The following is an 18,109-nucleotide window of genomic DNA, read 5'->3' as shown; positions in this document are numbered from 1 at the left end:
TTCCACTGGTGTACATTTTAATTCTTTAAATCAAAATATAGTTTATTTTTGCAAATATTAACTGAATAGATTCCAGTGATTTTGAGATTAACTAAATGTTTTAGCATAATGTTATGTGCTTTATTAAACTGTAATTTTAAATTTTATGTTCTAAATATGAATAAAAATACTGTTAACCCTTAAATTTTGTGTGTTATATTTCTCATTGTTAATGTTACAGACAATCAATCAATCAATCAACCAGGCAATCAATGAAATGTTTTTGTATAACAACATTGTATAATTGGGATTTAAAAATGGAAAGGAGTTTGCTGAAATAGGCAAGTTTCTGATTGATTTTATATAAATAGTTGATAACATTCTGGCTTTATAAATTTATATTTTGGTTTCAACAGTTGTATCAGCATTTTTTCCAAGCCTGCTTTGTTTGTTGCTTTCCTTCAGTTGTTTGAAACAGTGTATTTGAAAATATCAAATATTTTTCTGAATCGATTTGATTGTTATTTTCTTATAATTGGTTGTTTTTAGACGTTGTGATCTAGTGCTGAAGGAAATTAATGATACATAAGCATCAGCCAATCCTTTAGAGTGGGTCTTGGCAACCCACGGCCCCAGAGCCGTATGCGGCTCTTTGAACCCTCTCCTGCGGCTCATGAGACCTGCTCTCTGCCCCAAGAAGGCACAAGCCTCTCTGCAGAGCCACATGGCTGAAGCACCCCTAGCGTTTTCTCCGCACTGCCCATGACTGGATGCTTTTTGCTATTCCGTGTCCTTCACGGACAGCTCAGCACCAGCCACAGTCCCCTTCGTGTCAGATCAGGAAGGAGTGGAAGGGGGAGCAGCAACCACCACTGCCGGATGCAGAAAGGGAAGAGCTGCAGCTCCCCTGCGCAATGTGGCTCTCCTGAGCTACACAGCACAGCCGGCTACACACCTCACTGCGCAGTGGTGGCAGCGGGAGGAGGAGTCGCTGTCCCCACCACCACCGTTATCCCAGCCCAGGGGGACGTCCCGCTTGTGCGTGCATGCATGCACACAAAGAGATGAGAGAAAGAAAAGGGGAGAAAGAGAAAGAAATGAGAAAATGATGGAGGGAGAGAATGAGAGAGAGGAAAGAGAAACGAGAGAGATAGAAGGAGAGGGAGACAGAAAGAGCTGGAGGGAGAGAATAAGAGAAAGGGAAAAGAGTGGGAAACAGAAGGGGAGAGAGAGAAAGAGGGAGAGGAAAAAATGAGAGTGAGAGAAAGAGAGATAAAGGAGAAAAGGAGAAAAAGAGGGAAAGAGAAATGAGAAAATGATGGAGGGAGAGAATGAGAGAGGAAAAAGAATTGAGAGAGAAATGGGAGAGAGGGAGAGGGAAAAGAGGGAAACAAATGAGAGAGAGGGAGAGAGAAATGAGAGGGAGAGAGGGAGAAAAAGCGGGACAGAGACAGAGATGAGAAAGAGGGAGGGAGAAAGAAAGATGAGAGAGAGAGAGAAAGGACAGGGAGATAGAGATGAGAGAGGGAGGGGGAGGGAGGGAGAAAGGAAGAAAGAGATGTGAGGTAGGGAGAGGGAGAGGGAGAGGGAGAGAGAGAGATGAGAGGGAGAAAGAGATGAGAGAGAGACACACACACACAGGGAGAAATATGTTTCCCATAGAAAAGAAAACACTAGGAGCCACAAAACCTGAGTAGGCATAGGGTGGGGGGATGTGACTGGGTGGGAGTGAGTGATGTCAAGTTGGCCATGCCCACCTAGGTTTTGTGACTCCCGGTGTTTTGTTTGCTGTGGGAAACAGGTCCAAATGGCTCTTTTGAGTGTTTAAGATTTTTTTTTTTGCTTTAATTTATATGCCGCCCTTCTCCGGAGACTCAGGGCGGCTTACAATGCGTTAAGCAATAGCCTTCATACTTTTGTATATTTATACAAAGTCAGCTTATTGCCCCCACAAACTGGGTCCTCATTTTACCTACCTTTGAAAGGATGGAAGGCTGAGTCAACCTTGAGCCTGGTGAGATTTGAACTTGCAGTAATTGCAAGCAGCAGATGTTAATAACAGTGCTTTAGTCCACTGTACTAGAGGCTCTGCTTGCAGACCTCTGCTTTAGAGCAACATGTTTTAAGTGCACATTTTTGTGTATGTTGTGCCACTATCTACTATAAGCTATTTCACTTTGCTTAGGAGAAGGAAAATAAATGTTACTCTAGATATTTGGATAATTGAAATTATTCTGTAATGAGTTTGTGCTAATGTTTCATAGTGTTCCAAGATTCCAATTATTTTCATTTATCTTGTGATAATTACATTTGTCTCCAGCTGTATTGCTGACTGTTTGGGCAAATGATCTAAGTGTTTATGGTGATTACTGTGTTCTGTTTTTGGTGTAAAATCTGTACTTTAAAATCTTCTTAATGCAAATGGCTTTGCTTTATAGTTTTCTCGCATTGCTCTGAGACTTTGTTGTGATTTGAGTTATTTGTCTATTGCACCATGGGTAGAAAAATATTTATTTATTTATTTGAAGAAGGTATAAGTCATAAGTTTATTTGTCAAGCATATATAAGATAACAGGTAAAAGTATAAACATAATTTGAATACATGAAAAGAGTAAGTAAATAGGAATATTAGGACAATAGGCACACTGGTGCACTTATGCATACCCCTTACAGACCTCTTAGGAATTGGGTGAGGTCAAAAGTAGACAGTTTTAGGTTAAAGTTTTGGGGGTTTGGGGAAGAAACTACAGAGTCGGGTAGTGCATTACAGGCATTGACCACTCTCTTACTGAAGTCATATTTTCTGCAATCGAGTTTGGAATGGTTTACCTTGAGTTTGTATCTATTATTTGCTCGTGTATTGTGTATTGTTGTGGCCAGTTTGGTATAAGGCATCCAGCTAGAAACTGGGAGACTGGGAGTTCTAGTTTCACCTTTAGCACAAAGCAACAGGGTGACCTTGGGCCACACACTTGGCCCTGAGAAGCAGGCAGTGGCAAATCACTTCAAAAAATCTTGCCGAGAAAAGTGCAAAGACTCATTCAAGCAGTCACTAAGAGTTAACATTGACTTGATGGCACCAGAAAAAACCAAAGCCTGCCCCATTCAGTCAACTTTGAGTAAATTACCCCAAATCCATTTGTCTGGTTAAGATTAAAAAAATAGAAAAAAAATCAAAATTACATTGTCAATGCATGATCAAATAAACCTAAAAAACATACATTATTTAACCATGACTACCAAAGTAAAATTAACTACCGGTAATAAGTAGAGAAATAGTCTCAGCAACTCTGCTTCCCAGACCTGTTAAAACAACTAACTTTTTCTGACTTTCTAGAAGTCAGGAAGGAGTGGGGCCCTTCAAATATCTGGAGGGATACTATTTTCACAGGAGGGAGGCAGCAATTGAAAATGTGTTCTTTGGCATCTGTAGGTCACAGTCTCTAACTGAGGGTACAGGTAGAAACTCATTTTATTGAATCTTGTCAGGCAGGCAGAATACACTGAGAGAAGGTGTTATCACTGTATTCAGGCTCTGGACCATGAAGGGTTTTACATGTGGCAGTAATCTAGTAGTAACCAATGACATTCTCTAAGAAGAGGTGTTATATAGCATACCAATTACTAGTTGAGCTGAGTTGAAGGACTTGTTATCTCTTAAATACTGAAAACTGGATGAATAATATATTTCTAAATTCTAAAATGTAGGGCATGATTGTTTTGGTTTATGTAAGATGGAGGACATGAATATAATTTTAAGACTAGAAATAGTGCAACATCTTGGCATAGAGAAAAATTACTACTGAGGATTTATATGCATTGTTCTCTAGTTCTGTTCTATTGTCTGTTGTACTTATACCTTTGCAATAATGATATACCATAATGCTAACAAATAATAAAAAAAAGGCATTAACATACATACATACATAGCTTGCAATTAATGAATCAGCTTTCCTGTGGACTATTTATTGTTTCTGAGGCAGTCATTAAGGTCTGATAGTATAGTCCAGTATACTGTATTTAATTTAATTTCAGTTGACAAATCTTATTAATTTGGGTTCATATTTTTAAAAAAATCTCAAGTATGATGTATGCAAATGCTCATACATTTGTTTTATTTATTAAAGATATATTCCGTTTTTAAAAAAACATTTCCAAGGTGTATGTGTATATTATGATATGAGCTTAGTATAGTATAATGGCTTGTAGTTCCCTTTCATTCCCATTGTATTCATTCATTTATTCATCTAATCAAGGCTTCCATGGAAACCACAGAATTAAATCTATAATTTAAATGTAATATAAAAGTGTTTACAATATAGCTTAAAATAGTAACAAATTATAAAAAGAATTTATAATAGCTACTAATTTGAACTTATATCCAAGATGCAACTTTAAAATAAAGATGATCAATAAGAGCTATGGAAAGTTGAATAGACTGAGATTTTAAAAATCCATTGGGCCTGAAAAATCAATAACATAGATACCTGAAAGACTCATAGGAAAGGCATTCCAGAATTGTTAGGTAATCAATAAATTGATTACTACTTGCTACTGAATGTGAAGACTGTTTTGGCAGGTTTCTGTTTGTGGAGCATGAGTAGGAAAGTACAGGAAGTCCTCAACTTAAAACTACAATTGAGCCCAAAATTTCTGTTGTTAAGTGAGAAATTTGTTAAGTGAGTTTTACCCCATTTTATGACTTTTCTTGCCACAGATATTAAGTGAATCACTGCAATTGATCAATTAGTAACAAAGTTGTTTCGTGAATCTGGTTTCACTATTGACTTTGCTTGTGAGAAAATCGCAAAAGGGGATCACATGATCCTGGGACACTGCAACCATTATAAAAATTAGTCAGTTGCTAAGCATCTGAATTCTGATCACATGATCATAGGGATGCTGCAAAGGTCATAAACTATGAAAAACGGTTCTAAGTCACATTTTTCAGTGCCATTGTAACTTTGAACATTCACTAAACGAACAGTTGTAAGTTCTAGTTGTAAGTTTTCTATCTGTATAGAAAACTGTAGCCTTCAAATTTTGTTCCTTTAATTCATGAAGAACTTCACCAGGTTAAAGGTAAAAGTTAGTCTTAGTCTGGAAAGAAACCAGGAGTCATCGATGATTGTGCAATAATGGTGGAATGTTTGCAATATCTAGTATCAGTACTTCCATTAATGCATCTTCTGCTAATTGAAGTTTCCTAGTTTCCTAGTTTCACCCACCAAAAAGTTTTCTGTGATCCTCCAATAGCCAACGATTTCTTATATTCTGTGTGTATCAAATATTATTTCCCTTTTAAAATTTTGTCATTTATAATTTACAGAAGTTAAAATTAATGTGACAGTTGTACTAGATATGATCTTGATGCTTTCCGGCTCTTTTGTGAGAAAAGTGTAAGTCTTTTGAGCTTTAAGGCTGTTCTGAGCTCATTTTTTTCTCATCGTTTAGGAAAACAAATAATCGTTCATCAAGTTTGAATAAAAAAATTAAACCAGTTTTCAAATTAGTGTTTATGATTAGTGATTCAATATCACTACATAAATAAGAATATTTATGACTCATTTTAATGCAAAGGTTTGTTGCTTTGGTACTTTATAATCTACATTATAAGTAATCTTGCCTACACTACAGTGTAACATTTTGAAGTCAGTGAAAATCTTTTTAATCTACTGGATTTTTAAAACTTCCTAAAATTCCTTCGATTGTCTATATCTCTCTTTAAGCTGCTGTAGTGTTATATTTTACTTGCTTAACTTTTTAATGACTTCAGACTATTATTTGAGTGCTACAATGTGACTACTCGTGCTAAAGATATACATTTCACAAACAAATTCTCAGACTTAGTATATGACTCTATAATGGAATAGGTATCTAATACTTTGTTTATAGTAATAAGGTATGCTGATTCTAGCAAGTTACTTGATTTACAGTGGTTGTCAGTATACAGGTAATTTGTCAGTAGATTTTCAAATATGCTAAGAACAAATGCTGTACTTCTGAACTGAAATAATGAAAGTTTTTCAAAAAAATCAGAAAATTAATTTATTATTATTATTATTATTATTTATTGAATTTCTATACCGCCCTACTCCCGAAGGACTCAGGGCGGTGCACAGCCATGAAATAAAACACATAGATATACAAAATTTAAAATCGAATAAAATGAATTAAATAAATTTGGCTGAATTAATACCCAATTTAAAATACCCATATTTTAAAATCCATTAAAATTTAGAATTTACACTTTAGAAAGGAGGAGATTTAGGCGAGGCCAGCTTGATAAAACAAAAGCGTCTTCAACTCGCGGCGGAAGGTGCGCAGATCCGGAATCCTCCGTATCTCTGGGGGGAGCTCATTCCAGATCGTCGGTGCCCCCACAGAGAAGGCTCTCCCCCTAGGGGCCGACAGCCGACATTGTTTGGCCGACGGCACCTGGAGGAGCCCCTCTCTGTGGGAGCGTACTGGTCGGTGGGAGGCTGTTGATGGTAGTAGGCGGTCCCGTAAGTAACCAGGTCCCAAGCCATGGAGCGCTTTAAAGGTGGTAACCAGAACCTTGAAGCGCACCCGGAAGACCACCGGGAGCCAGTGCAGCTCGCGCAGGAGAGGTGTTACATGGGAGCTCCATGTTGCTCCCATAACCACCCGCGCGGCCGCACTCTGCGCCAGTTGGAGCCTCCGGGTGCACCTCAAGGGGAGCCCCATGTAGAGAGCATTACAATAGTCCAGACGAGAGGTGACGAGGGCATGAGTGACTGTGCGTAACGAGTCCCGATCTAGAAAGGGACGCAACTGGCGAATCAGGCGAACCTGATGAAAAATCCTCCCGGTCACGGCCGTCAAGTGCTCTTCTAAAGACAGCCGTGAGTCCAGGAGGACGCCCAAGTTACGAGCCCTTTCCGTGGGGGCCAATGATTCGCCCCCAATAGCCAGCGATGGTGCCAGCTGACTATATCGGGACGTCGGAAACCACAGCCACTCGGTCTTGGATGGGTTGAGCCTGAGCCCGTTTCTCCCCATCCAGATCCGCACGGCCTCCAGGCACTGGGACATCACTTCAAGGGCATCGTTGGGGTGGTCCGGGGTGGAGATGTACAGCTGGGTGTCATCAGCGTACAGATGGTACTTCACCCCGAAACCACGGATGATCTCGCCCAGCGGCTTTACATAAATGTTGAACAGAAGGGGCGAGAGAACCGATCCCTGCGGCACCCCACATATAAGGGGCCTCGGGGTCGATCTCTGCCCCCCTGTCAACACAGACTGCGACCGGTCAGAGAGAAAGGAGGAGAACCACCGTAAAACGGTGCCTCCCACCCCCAACCCTTCCAGCCGGTGCAGCATGATACCATGGTCGATGGTATCAAAAGCCGCTGAGAGGTCTAACAGGACCAGGACAGAGGAACAACCCCTGTCCCGAGCCCTCCAGAGATCATCAACCAACGCGACCAATGCCGTTTCCGTGCTGTACCCAGGCCTGAAGCCCGACTGGAACGGATCTAGATACGACGCTTCATCCAGGTACTGGGGTAGCTGTCGCGCAACCACACTCTCAACAACCTTCGCAACGAAGCAAAGGTTGGAGACTGGACGATAATTAGCCAATACTGCCGGGTCCAGGGAAGGCTTCTTGAGGAGAGGCCTCACCACCGCCTCTTTCAAGGCGGCGGGAAAGACACCCTCACCCAACGAAGCATTTATAATCCCCTGGAGCCAGCCTCGCGTCACCTCCCGGGAAGCCAGCACTAACCAGGAGGGACACGGGTCCAACAAACATGTGGTCGCGTTCAATCTACCCAGAATCCTGTCCACGTCATCTGGGGTCACAGGATCAAACTCATCCCAGATAACAGTCTCAAGACCTGTCTCCGTCACCCTCGTTGGATCTATCCCGTCAGAGTCCAGACCTGCCCGAATCTGAGTGATTTTGTCATACAGATATTGAACAAAATCCTCGGCTCTCCCCTCCAAGGGGTCCTCCCGCGCTTCCTGGTGGAGCAGGGAGCGGGTCACCCTAAACAGGGTGGCCGGGCGATTATCTGATGACGCAATAAGAGCAGTAAAATGAGTACATTTTGCTGCTTTTATCGCCACTAGGTAACTCCTAATATAAGATCTTACCAGTGTTCGGTCAGATTCAGAAAGACTAGCCCTCCAACAGCTCTCTAGGCGTCTTTTCCGGCGCTTCATCTCCCTCAGCTCCTCGGTGAACCAAGGAGCCAGGCGAGATCGGCGCCGGGTCAGAGGCCGCAAAGGCACGACTCGATCCAGGGCTCCAGCAGCCTCCCTATCCCAGGCGGCCACTAGGTCCCCAGATGAGGCGTGAGCCAGAACCTCCGGGATTGGCCCAAGTTCCATCTGGAACCTATCAGGTTCCATCAGGCGCCTGGGGCGGTACCATCTTACCGGTTCCGCCTCCCTGCGGTGGGGTGCTGCGGTTCGAAGGTCAAGGCGAAGGAGCGAGTGATCTGACCATGACAAGGGCTCGATGACTATATCCCCTATCTCGAGATCACTCAACCACTGTCCAGAGACAAAAACCAAGTCCAGTGTGTTTCCCCCAGTGTGCGTAGGGCCATGAATTAGTTGGGTCAGGTCCATGGCCGTCATGGAAGCCATGAACTCCCGAGCCACCTCAGACGCCTCACCCACGGATGGCAGGTTGAAATCCCCCATGACCATAAGTCTGGGGGTATCAACCGCCACCGCGGCAATAACGTTGAGTAGCTCGGGCAGGGCTGCCGCCACGTGGCAGGGAGCCAGGTACGTGATCAGCAAACCCATCTGAACCCCGTGGCCCCACTTCACAAGGAGGGACTCACAACCGGCCGTCTGAGGAACAGTGGTCTCCCTCGGCCTAAGGCCTTCTCTAATAATAACCGCTACTCCCCCACCCCTCCCCTGTGACCTTGGCTGATGGAATGCGTGGAAACCTGGTGGGCACATTTCTACCAGAGGGACCCCTCCCTCTGGGCCCAACCAGGTCTCCGTAATACCCGCCAGGTCCGCTCCCCCCTCGTAAACAAGATCACAGATGAGGGGGGCTTTATTTACTACAGACCTGGCGTTGCACAACATCAGACGAAGGCCCAGGCCCTGAAGGTCTGTACTACCTGGAGAACGGGTGGAGCCTTGGGGGCCGGAGCACTCTACCGCTTGAAGACAGCGGGTGCGTGCTCCCTTAACATGATATGGCCCCCTGCTCCCGCCATATCTACCCCTCCCACACACAGTACCGATGGTGAAAGCATAGTCTGGACCAGCTCGACCCCCTCCGGATCCCCCACCACCCCCGCCGAACGTCCTGGCCAAGCCCGACTCTCCCCCTAGTGGGTTATCCCCCAAACCCACAATCCTAATTCCAATCCCACCCCCCTCCCCCCTCCCAGAACCCCTTAAAAGTTTAAACAAGGACAATTTTAAAAAACCCCGCAGCCCCCTCTTTGCGGCATGCCACCTCTCGGGACTCCAGAGCCCGTCATCGAGGTAGGCCCTCGATAGAATGGAGGGCCAAGCCTGCGAGAGGGGGGAGTCTCGCAGACCAAGAAGCTCCGCTGCTGAGTACATTAATCATAATGGGTAACACGACCATATCCTGAGGGTGTATATAAAGGACCGAGGAGAAGATAAAAGAATGGGGGATCTCAGAGACATATTTGCAGGACCAAGTCCCCTGTCCCCTCACAACAGAGGACATAGTCCAAAGCCAGGACGACCACAGTTCCAAGGGGGAAATAGATCTAACCACCCTCTCACGGTGGTTAGGTCAGCTGGACAACCCCCTCTTGTGGTGGGGTGGCAGCAATGAACCGGTGCATATAGACAGCGTCCAGGGGTCAGGTCCAAAAGTCGCCCTCTCACGGCGTTTTGTCCGGTGGTAAAGACCGATGGTAAGGTCCCCTCGCTGGTAAAATCCCCTCGCTGGTAAAGTGCATATGTGTGGAAAGCTGGTAAAGTGCATATATGTAGAAAGCGTCCCGGTTCAGCCCCCAGGGGCTCTGACATCTGGCCACCCTCTCACGGTGGTCAGGCAATGTCTAGCCCCCTCAGCCGACGAGATGCAGCCATGTACCGGTCTCCCATTCAGATGAAAATAGTCCTCTCCAGAGTCAGGGGGATTCAGAATAGTAATAATAATAGGGCATAGCGCCAATGGGTCCCACAGGCTGACAGTTGGTCCAGGTGGGCCCAGTTCTAAAAGGGAACGCTGGAGGAGAAAGAAATGGGGCAAAAATGGGGCGGCTTTCTCAAGCCCCCCCGCCCCCCGCTATTTAAATAATTGCTATTTAAATTTTATTGATATCAAATTAATACTGCACAAAATAAATGTTCAACTCTGAACTTACCTCTGTTTAGAAATATATTATTGATGGTCTGTTTTTTACTATAAAAATAAAATTGTCTTGAATAAAACAACCCTATGATGCCGATGAAGCACCTGAAGGCAGGACAAGAAGCAATGGATGGAAACTAATCAAGGAGAAAACACAATTATTTAAACTGCTCATTATTAATAAATACATTAGTATAATTATTGAAAATGTTCAAAATAAAAATCTTAACATAATAGGATGCTGATATTCACAATAGTACCAAAAAAACCCCAACCCCTAATCCCATTGGTAGTTGTGTAGGGCATGAAGAAAAATCCAAATAGGCAGGAACTTTATTTAACCAACTGCATTTTGCAAAATCATTGAGATCTTTCCAGTATCAATAAATTTGATAAAGACATGATGGTTATAAAAGTGGAAGCAAAAAAATTTATTAATGACAAACTTCTGTTAATGCTGCTTATTTTAAACTATATAAATGTATGGTTCTTAGATTTTCTGTTTTACCTGTTTAAGTTTTTTATTTCTGTTCTATCATTGTTCTGACTGTCAAAATAGGAGAAGTAAATTGTAGAACAAGCTGTTACCTATAGAATACAATTGATCTTTTGTGAGAAGCTAATAATTTGCTTCCATCATTTTTATCTTATTTTTATGTACCTGCTGAAAATTCTTAATATTTATAAATAGGAAGAGAATTGTGAAAATCTGTTACTGTCAATCAATTATGTTGTTATCTTGATGTCCTAGTTATGAGAATAAGGAATTCTAGTTTCCAAACAAGGTAATTGAGAAGATACTAAAACTGTTGAAAGGATATTTTAATATTTTCTTTATGCTTTTTAGAGATTTGGTCTTGCTGGGACAAGTAATGTAGAATTACCACCTGCTGAACCAGGAATGTACCAGTTGGATATTATATTAAGACGAGGTACTAATTTAGCAGCTCGTGATCGAAGAGGTAAGAATATGCTTACAAATTGTTCTAATATAGCTAGCTTCCTAAAGACTGAGATGAGTCTGATAAATAGTAATACGGCTATTACATTACTTTATATATTTTGTAATGATAATTTTCCCCTTGACATAAGGATTTTGCTTGTTTTAAATTATTGTTTAGCAACTTATAAAATAGATGGCTACAGTGGATAGTAAATTTGTATCAAACATATTTCTCTTATATCTGGGTTTTCCAAATTTTATAAGGCAATGCATTTTTTCCCCCAGACCTTTTTCTGGCCCTAGAATGTAAAGACATATTTTTTTAAAACATGAATAAAAGAATACATATTCACTCTCTGGTCCTGGATTGGGAACCATGCATTGGTAATTCAAGACTGGACTGTGTAATCCCAGAACCTATAAACAATGGAAAATTGAGTGGCTAAAGGGTAGAAGAACCGGTATTGGCTGCCAATTAGCTGTTGAGTATGTTCAAGTAATTTTGTGACTAGATGTATGCATATGTTTGGTGATGTTGTGTTGGTATCTATTTGTGTTGGAATATGTTATATTTCTATAGTTGAATATAGATCAGATTTGTGATAAATGGACATTAAAAACAGGATATTTTACTGCTGAAGTAATCATTAGATCACTGTGTGCTGTGCTTTGTCAGTTTAATACCAAGTGATATTGGCAATACTGTGAGTCTTCGAATGGATGTGGGAAGAGCAGAATCAAAGAGGCAAAACATGATGACAATTTTTAGGCAGCAATTGATTGGTCGTTATAATTGAAAATCAAGTATTTTTTAAAAAAACATTGCATTTGGCTTTTTTATTCTTAAGTCTTAAAGCTGCTCTGATAAAATGGAAAATCCTTTAATAAGGTTATAGTTTGATTTCATAGATACCACAGGCACGTACAAACAGCTGTTAATAAGCTAGTTTTTTTATGTTAACTGACATCTTTGACAAAAGCAGGCATCTCTCTTTGGTAGTTTTAATCCTATTTCACAGTCTTTAGCTTTATGCTTTGGGAATATATAATACTAAGCAATTCAATGAGATACAGTAGTCTGCTCACTCTAACAAGTTTAACACATTTTAAATCACCTTATTTACTTTACAGTAGATAACTCTCTCAGATACTTTCACAGTTGACTAAATGGAATTTGAAAAGCTTTGCTTTGTGAATTCTAAAAGGATAGGGCTTTCAAACAGTGTTTAAAACTAACTATGGATGTGACAGTATTGTAATATAATAAGTGTTTGCTAAGGTTAGTTTTCTATAGTTTTTGGCTTGTGTCTATATGGACAGCATGCTTGCAGAAATGAAGGGTTTTCACCTGTTTACTTGAGCCTATTGGTTAAATCTGTCAGATTTGGTTAAAGGTGAAGATCAGATCTTGGAAAAGATGTGTTTTCATTAACCTGTAGACTGCTGTTCTAAGACCCTTATTAAAAAAAGTTGATTCACCATTTCTGAACACTGCATGTTCTATTACAAACAAGCCTTTAAGATCTAGAGAAGACACATTTACAAAGATAGGTCTGCTAGCAGAGACATGACTTCCCCAGATACTGTTTCTCAGCTTGCTGATTATATTTGGTCCCTACTTAATATTTAGGAAATCTCTAATGCCACATCTTTAACGTTAATATTAATTGTATTTATCATTAATCTTTGGAATTGTGTTTAATTTTGCTTGCCACATTGAGTGATCATCTGAGCAAAAATATGTGAATTTAAATGAAATATATAAATTACTGTATGTGAAATGCAAATAACTCCCTGCTTTATTAGGTAATTACTTTTGCATGACTGTTTTAATTCTTGAGTCCTTTCAGCTGAATTATGAGATTGACTATTCATGTGTTCTGTTTATTGACTGACCGACTGAAAATTGTATTTAATTCACTTTAGTTACTGAGTGATCACTTTGTGTGCAACATTTTATAGAATACAAGAGAGATGCTGCAGATGAAGAGGAAAGTTTTTTTTTCTATTTTCTTTTTGTGTATTTTTTCATTTTTCCTTTTATAAAAGTGTTTTTTTATTCTGTAGGTATGTTCATTTTACTTATATATTTAATAAAATTGATAAAAAAAGGAATTGTACCTTCATAAAGGTACAATCTAAAATTCACTACATGGAGAAAAACTGGAACATGAAGTGTAAAATTTAACGACTCATAATTAGCATTTTTGTGTGTTTTTGAAGTTTCTGGATGTCATTGGATGAGAGTTCATACAAATGAAAAGTCATATATATAATAATAAATAAATAAGTCATCCCAGCAAAATTATTTTGCAAGTTATGTGATAAATTATTAATCAGCACTCTAATTCACCAATTTCTAGCGAATAACATTTGCTGCTTTAATGTATAGTCTTGTGAATTGGTTGTCAGAGAAGATCAGGTCATATGAAAAATCTAAAATTTTGCTCGGTAACATTGTCGGAATCGTTTATGATTCTTAGAACTATCGTTCTGACAATGTTACTGGGCAAAATTTTAGATTCTTCATATGACCTGATCCTCTCTGACAATTCCATGTATTACACTAAGTACTGTATATAAAAACTATTTTAGAATTATTAATAGAAGAAATTGAGAAAATTATGGCAATGTTTATTCATTAAGTAAGGTTAATAATCAATAGCATGATTTCTCTTGAAAAATGAACTCTATAACAAAATGTTATAAAGACCATTTTAAAACATAGACTAGAAAGTAAGGTTACAAACTAGTGAATCTTTTAACTCTGTAAAAAAGGTAGATTTGTTGTTGCACAAACTTAACTTTATATAAAATTTATTTCAACAATTCAGCAAGATAGTGGTAATATAATTATATTTTGGACAGAAATGATGTAGTCTAAATAGTTTCTCAAAATAATGGACCTGTTGGTTGTTTATTTCTTTTCTGTGTGTCATGGAAATTGATAAGTAAGGTGGGAGAGCATTTGATTCCTATGTATTGAAGAAAAGATTCAGTAACTATATACCATCAGAGGAAGTGTAAGAATGGTATAGGAAAAGCTGGTAAAAATATCTAGTGCTGCTTATTAATGCTTCATGGTTCTTATAGAACAAGAATTATCCCCATTATTTATATTATTCATTGTATGTATCATGTGATTTGACACATGACAGATACAATAAATAATATTGCTGTAAATAATACTGTGGTGGTAAATCAAGTATTACCTGTATGCAACCTAACCAATTCTCCTTGATTTGCATAAGACTTTCTGTCACTCTTATTAACATTCCTCCTTCATTCTTAAAATCAAATTTTATTCTACCAGCAATTTGTAAATATATCAACGATGGTATATTTCAGCTTATCCTGAATAATATCTTGCTAATGTGTTTAATCTATGATTTATGGACAGCTGTTAACAGGATTGGGTCTAATATTGACTACAGGATTGTGTTTTATGAGCTGATGATTTGTGTAGGTTTGTAACTAAGCTTCGAAAGAATTTTGCTGTCATACTGCCACCATGTGCTCAGGAATGAATGTTGCTGTTATAATTGCTTTCAGTGTTTTTTTTAATAGCGAGACTAAAAAAAATTAAAAATATATTTTTAAATAAAGTAACAATTGCCATATTAGAATATAGGATAAAAAAGCCTTAAATATTTCAATTAATATTATAAGTCTGCTTGAAATATTGTTTACTCAGTCAACTGACTTGGCATATTTGCATTTTGAATTAAAATGGAAATGGATGAAATACGTTAAACACAGGTTATATTTGTTATGGACAACTTACTCAGCGTTATATTTATATGGCATACTTTTAATGGTAAATATTGATTAAATCACGTCAGTGTAATTTTTTTTCTAAATTTCATTTACCTTCTAAATCATGCATGCAAATATATGTCTATACACTTTTGCTCATGTGCACATTTTATTGCAGGATTAGATGTTATAATTGGCTATTTAAATTCTGTGATACATTCTGAATCCAGACTGAATATTCTAAAGAGTGTGGAGATACTTTTCATGTAAAGTTATTCAGAGATCAGGGGATAATTTGATAGATAGCGTATAAACACACAGGTTTAAATTCAATGTAGAACAAATTCAGATATTAAACTACTGCTTTCATGTTTTATTTATTGCTTGATTTACCTCAAATATTTTGTTTGTTTCTGTTATGTAAAGTTTAGAATCTTTTAGTTATTAAGAAAGATAAAGGATATTTCCAGTGTTTGGCAAAATAGAGCATTAATCTGAATTTGACTTTGTTTTTACTTAACGTGATTATACACTGGAAGATAATTTTGCTTTGTCATTGTCTGATGAAATATTACAAAAATATAAATTGTATTTATGCAATGATTTTTAATAAGGGAAAAAGCATTCCATGTTGCTCTTATAATGTGTAATGTGCAATGTAATGTGTAATAATGTGCAATATGTAGTAATGTGCAATATGCATGCAGTGCTTACTTTAAAGTAAAGTAGAAATAAAGACTCTTTACAACCATGAACAATTATTTAATATAAAACAGAAGATATTTTATTCTAGGAATTGCATATTTTGCTTTAAGAGTTAATGTACGAGTTTATTCTCCTTTTCAGGAGTATTTTTAAGTGCTAATTTTAAAGAAACAGTATAAAAGCACTGATGAAGTTTCATGATATCCACCGTATATAGAACCTGCATATATAACAAAGCAAGTAAAATAAATAATAAATAAATAATAAACATATGGTAACAACCAATACATGATATACAGCCTTCCTGTCATATATTAGAATTACCAAGTCTTGAGTTTCAAAGAAAATAAATGTATAGAATTGATCCAATCTCACTCTTATTTTAATCTTTTAAAAATAATTGTTACTCAAGTGATCTAAAAAGAGAAAACTAGCTGCTTACTGTTGCTTTTATGAGCTCCAAAAACATCTAGTTTTTATATATAACCTTAACTTTTGCTTCAGGAACAAGTGATCCATATGTCAAATTTAAACTTGGCGGAAAAGAAATCTTTAGAAGTAAAACAATCAGTAAAAATCTTAATCCTGTTTGGGAGGAAAGAACTTCCATTCTTATTGAACATTTAAGGGAGCAACTATATATAAAGGTAAGCCGCATCCAGTTCTCCTTAAAAATAGCAATAATGGTATATTTTACTAATCTCATAGCTTAATCTTGTTACAAAAATCTTGTTAGAAGGCACAATACAACATCCTTATTAAAATTGTAATAGTCATCAAATATTCCAGAATACAATAAAATAAAGTCTTCATAACTTTGATTAATGTTTGGGAAATTATGCCAGCCAGAAAAAGAAATAGTAAAATAGAACTTCAAAGGTGTATTTTATAAAAAGAGTACATGAACTTTGAGACCAATTAGTTTGCAGTATCGTCTAATAATTGCATGCCTCATGTATCTATTTGGGTAAACATTGGCTTGTTAAGTTTATGAAATCTGTTTTTAATAATAAAAGTGCTGTTTGTTCATCTTAGGTTTTTGATTATGATTTTGGACTTCAAGATGATTTCATGGGGTCAGCTTTTTTGGACCTGAATTCCCTAGAACAAAATAGGTATCATTTTATGAAACTCATTGAATTTCATGATGTATTTCTTTCTATTTCAACGTGACTTGGGATACAGAGAAAGAAAAAAAAAGCAGCTGAATGCTATACTACCAATTGTGGTTAAATTAAAAGTACTAGAGTTGAATTATCATAAATTTATGAAAAAAGAACTAGGAACTCTTGCCTCCTCATCTAGTTTTCTTTTGGTTTTACATCTTTTAAACTACTTTGGGAGCATTTCAGACTGGAAATATTTGTGGTGGTAAGTACCCACCATATTCTCATCCAAATGGCCCCAGATATTTTCTACATATGTCTGAACACTTGCAGAGATAGAAGAAACAGGTGATAATGAGGAGTTGAAGTGGAGGTAGTCCCTTACCTTGGAACAAACAAGGCTTGGAATTGGGAAGGACCAAGCTGGGAATGGCTTGGATCATGGTGGGTCCTTGGCTAATGACCAGTAGAATTCAATTAATGACAGCAAAAGGGATTGCTAGGATTGCATTGTTAAGCATGATGTCATATTTTGTGATCACATCACTTAGTGACAGAAATTCTGTTCCCAGTTGCCATTGTAACTCAAGAACTACCTATTTACATTGATTTTACAAAATATTGAAAGTTTGGATGAGGAAAAAATATCCAAACTTTAAAGTATTTAGTAAAAGTTTGTACTGAGCAAAGTTTCTTATCTAGGATAGTGTGAACATTGTATTCCTGTCATTTAAAAATGTCCGACAGTCCTTGGTATACATTAAGAGCTTTATCCATAAGTTTACAAAAATCCTTGTTCTTGCTTTACATTCCTCATTGTTTATTTAGTGAAGGTGACAGAAAGGAAAACATAACTCATGACTTCTTAAACTCTTTGTCCTGAGGTAGGCAGTCTGTAGAAGCATCAATTTTAGTGTTTTCATTTTTCTATTGACCTGTTTTTCTAGGCCTATTGATGTTACATTGAGTCTGAAGGACTCACATTATCCTGACCAAGATCTTGGGACTATACTGTTAACCATGTTGCTGACCCCAAAAGAGCAGCAGAGGGAAGGGGTAAGTGTATGCTAAATAAGTCATATAAGCAGAACTTCTAAGTTTCTAATTGGCCTATAAATGTCTGAACTTGTATCTGTCAGAGAAGCTAATTAAAAGAGAGTAATTTTTTTCTGAGTGTGTATATAAATGAATGCATGCAATTGAACACCATATTCTAAACATTTACAGCTAGGGATAAGCTTTTGTGATGGATTTGACAATTTAATATAATTGTAATGAGATGCT

At 38.2% G+C, this 18,109-nt stretch overlaps 1 protein-coding gene across 5 annotated transcripts in view; it reads left to right on the top strand.

Moving 5' to 3' along the window:
* The window catches only part of MCTP1 (multiple C2 and transmembrane domain containing 1), a 156,251-nt gene that overhangs the window by 20,581 nt on the left and 117,561 nt on the right, over positions 1 to 18,109 (top strand). For all 5 annotated transcript variants that reach the window (XR_004595265.3, XR_015732159.1, XM_034440692.3 and 2 more), the window contains exons 2-5: positions 11,163 to 11,277; positions 16,224 to 16,366; positions 16,755 to 16,834; positions 17,773 to 17,881. Coding sequence is in view for 3 of the 5 variants with exons in the window: in XM_034440692.3 (XP_034296583.2) it covers positions 11,163 to 11,277; positions 16,224 to 16,366; positions 16,755 to 16,834; positions 17,773 to 17,881 (447 nt within the window). In the remaining 2 variants the exon portion in view is untranslated. The remainder of the gene's footprint in view (positions 1 to 11,162; positions 11,278 to 16,223; positions 16,367 to 16,754; positions 16,835 to 17,772; positions 17,882 to 18,109) is intronic.

This window comes from Pantherophis guttatus, chromosome 2 (assembly GCF_059756535.1).
Source record: "Pantherophis guttatus breed Tessera chromosome 2, ASM5975653v1, whole genome shotgun sequence".
NCBI classification, from domain to species: Eukaryota; Metazoa; Chordata; class Lepidosauria; order Squamata; family Colubridae; genus Pantherophis; species Pantherophis guttatus.
Note: the sequence above shows the minus strand (reverse complement) of the source record. Positions and strands in the feature narration are given on the sequence as shown.